The sequence below is a fragment of the Octodon degus genome, unplaced genomic scaffold (genome assembly GCF_000260255.1).
Source record: "Octodon degus isolate 3935 unplaced genomic scaffold, OctDeg1.0 scaffold00030, whole genome shotgun sequence".
Classification (NCBI taxonomy): domain Eukaryota; kingdom Metazoa; phylum Chordata; class Mammalia; order Rodentia; family Octodontidae; genus Octodon; species Octodon degus.
Genome location: NW_004524606.1, coordinates 6,769,496 through 6,771,516, shown reverse-complemented (window position 1 = coordinate 6,771,516; position 2,021 = coordinate 6,769,496). Strand labels below are relative to the sequence as shown.

General features: G+C 59.4%; 2 protein-coding genes across 2 annotated transcripts in view; one reads left to right on the top strand and one right to left on the bottom strand.

Annotated features, from left to right (window-relative positions):
- Fam19a4 (family with sequence similarity 19 member A4, C-C motif chemokine like) overlaps positions 1-2,021 on the top strand; it is a 192,553-nt gene that overhangs the window by 57,005 nt on the left and 133,527 nt on the right. The gene's annotated exons all lie outside the window — the stretch shown is intronic.
- The window catches only part of LOC101574883 (smoothelin-like), a 9,169-nt gene continuing 7,158 nt past the window's right edge, over positions 11-2,021 (bottom strand). The window contains 3 exon segments of the mRNA XM_023713306.1: positions 11-193; positions 358-1,372; positions 1,375-2,019. Of these exon segments, the coding sequence (XP_023569074.1) occupies positions 43-193; positions 358-1,372; positions 1,375-2,019 (1,811 nt within the window). The 3' untranslated portion in view covers positions 11-42.

Below are 2,021 nucleotides of genomic sequence, written 5' to 3'. Positions count from 1 at the left end.
GATGGGGGTGGCACCCTGCTGCCGGCCATCTGTGGGGGAAGGCTAGACATTCTTGCCGCGCAGGCGCAACTCGTGGCGCCGCAGGTGGTTGTACAGCGACTGCACATAGGTGAAGACGCACTTGGGGTCGGGCTTCTTGCCCATGATCATCATGTCCTCCACCTCCACCAGGGGCATGCAGTCCACCAACATCCGTGGGGCCCCAAGCAGGGGTTAGGACTTTTTGGTTTTTACCAGCCTCTTCTGGACCAGACAGCGGTAGAACTCCTGATGTACGTGTACACGCACTTCCAGTCAGGCTCTCGAAGCCGCACCATGTCCTCTGTATCCAGGAGTTGCGGGCAGTCCACATGGGTCTCAGCAGATGAGAAGGCCACTTCAAAGTTCTGGAGCCGGTTCTGTGGGCTAAGCTGCCCATAGTCAAAGGCTTCGGGGAAGAAGTTGTGTACCAGGGCACAGAAAGCCATCCCATCACTCCAGCTGGAGGAGAAGTTCTGGATGTCCACATGCTCGTAGCCACGTGTCTTGACTCGGCACCAGTCCAGCAACATCTGCTTGATGCTGTTGGCATTGGGAACCCCAAAGCTGGTGGAGTGCTGCACAGCGGTGCGAGGTCCACCAGGGCTGCTAGAGGCACCCTCTTTCTCCAGCTTCTCAATCATGGCCTTGCGTGCCTGGGATGCTGAGGTCTTGGGCAGACTCTGTGCCTTCATCAGTTCTTTCTTTTTCTCGGCCTGGTGTTTTTCAAGAGCTGCCAGGCTCCTAGCCCTTGGGCTGGCCTGGTCCTCTCGGTCAAAGATGCTGCCCGTTTTCTTAGATGAAGAAGAGGAAGAGGAGAAGGTCTTGGTTTGTACTGTAGTGCTGCCACTGCCATTCTCCGAGCGCCTCACAAAACTTGACTCCACGGTAGTGGTGCGGGCTGTCCGTGTACCATCATTGGACTGGACGAGCCGCTCAGTCTTTGTAATAGTGCTGACAGTGGAGCCATCAGCCACCCTCTGGCTATGCCTCGTGGTGGTCTCGGTGCATGTGTTGCTTCGCCTCTCCTCAGGCCGGGCTCGGGCCTCCTGCAGTCGTCCTTCCCATTCCTTGTCCCGCTGGTCTCTCTTCCTTTGTCTGAGCTTACGCAGTGCAGCCCGGATGCGCTTCCGCTCCTCAAAGTCTGTACTCTGATCCAGCATCTTGTCCAAGACTCCCTCATCCTCAATGGCCATCAACTCCTCAGTGCTCAGTGGGCTCTGCCCCTGTGGTGCTTTGTCCGCCTGGGTCTGCTCTGCACCATTAGTGGCTTTCAGCACTGTGGAGGGAGGCTCTGTGGGCTCTGGCTCCATCTTAAGGCTGCAGCCTCCTCAGCTACCAGGGGAGGCATGGCTGTGATGCGAGTGACACTGCCCATCCGGGTGAGGGTCCCAGGGCTGCTGGCATGGGTGATGGTATTCTTGTTCCCACTGCTGGTGCTGAGGAGGGTGGGGGGTGTCTGCAGCCCCAGTGTCAGCTCTGCCCTCTGGTTGCCTGTGGGTAGTAGCACCCGGCCTGGGGATGCCTGGCCACAGCCATCCTTGATCTCGATGGTGAATGTGGTCTTCATACTGCCCCCTGGCTCAGTAGCGCCGACAGCCACAGGCAGCGGGGCACTGGGTTCCTCTGAGCAGGCCAAGGGCTCCCGGGCTCTGTTTTCAAGGGACCTGGCAGCCAAGCCCCGCCCTCTGGGGCCCTCCTCTTGGGGGCAGCTCTGAAGCTGGGCCAGGGGCTGAGTTATTCCTCTTTGCTCCTTGTTGAACTCAGAGGAGGTGTCACTGGGCCCCTGGGAGGAGGAGCTCCTGGAGGAGGAGGCAGGGGTGGTGCTGATGAAGGAGGGGCCCAGAAGTCTTGTGGATGTCACGGAACCAAGGGCTGCTCGGGTTGGGCCATCCTGAACCCTGGCAGCCATAGGAGAATCTGATGCGAACTTGCGGACACGATCCCGCACGGAGCCAGCCCGATGGAACGGGGAAGGGCTGCTGCCAAGAGGGGTGGACTCT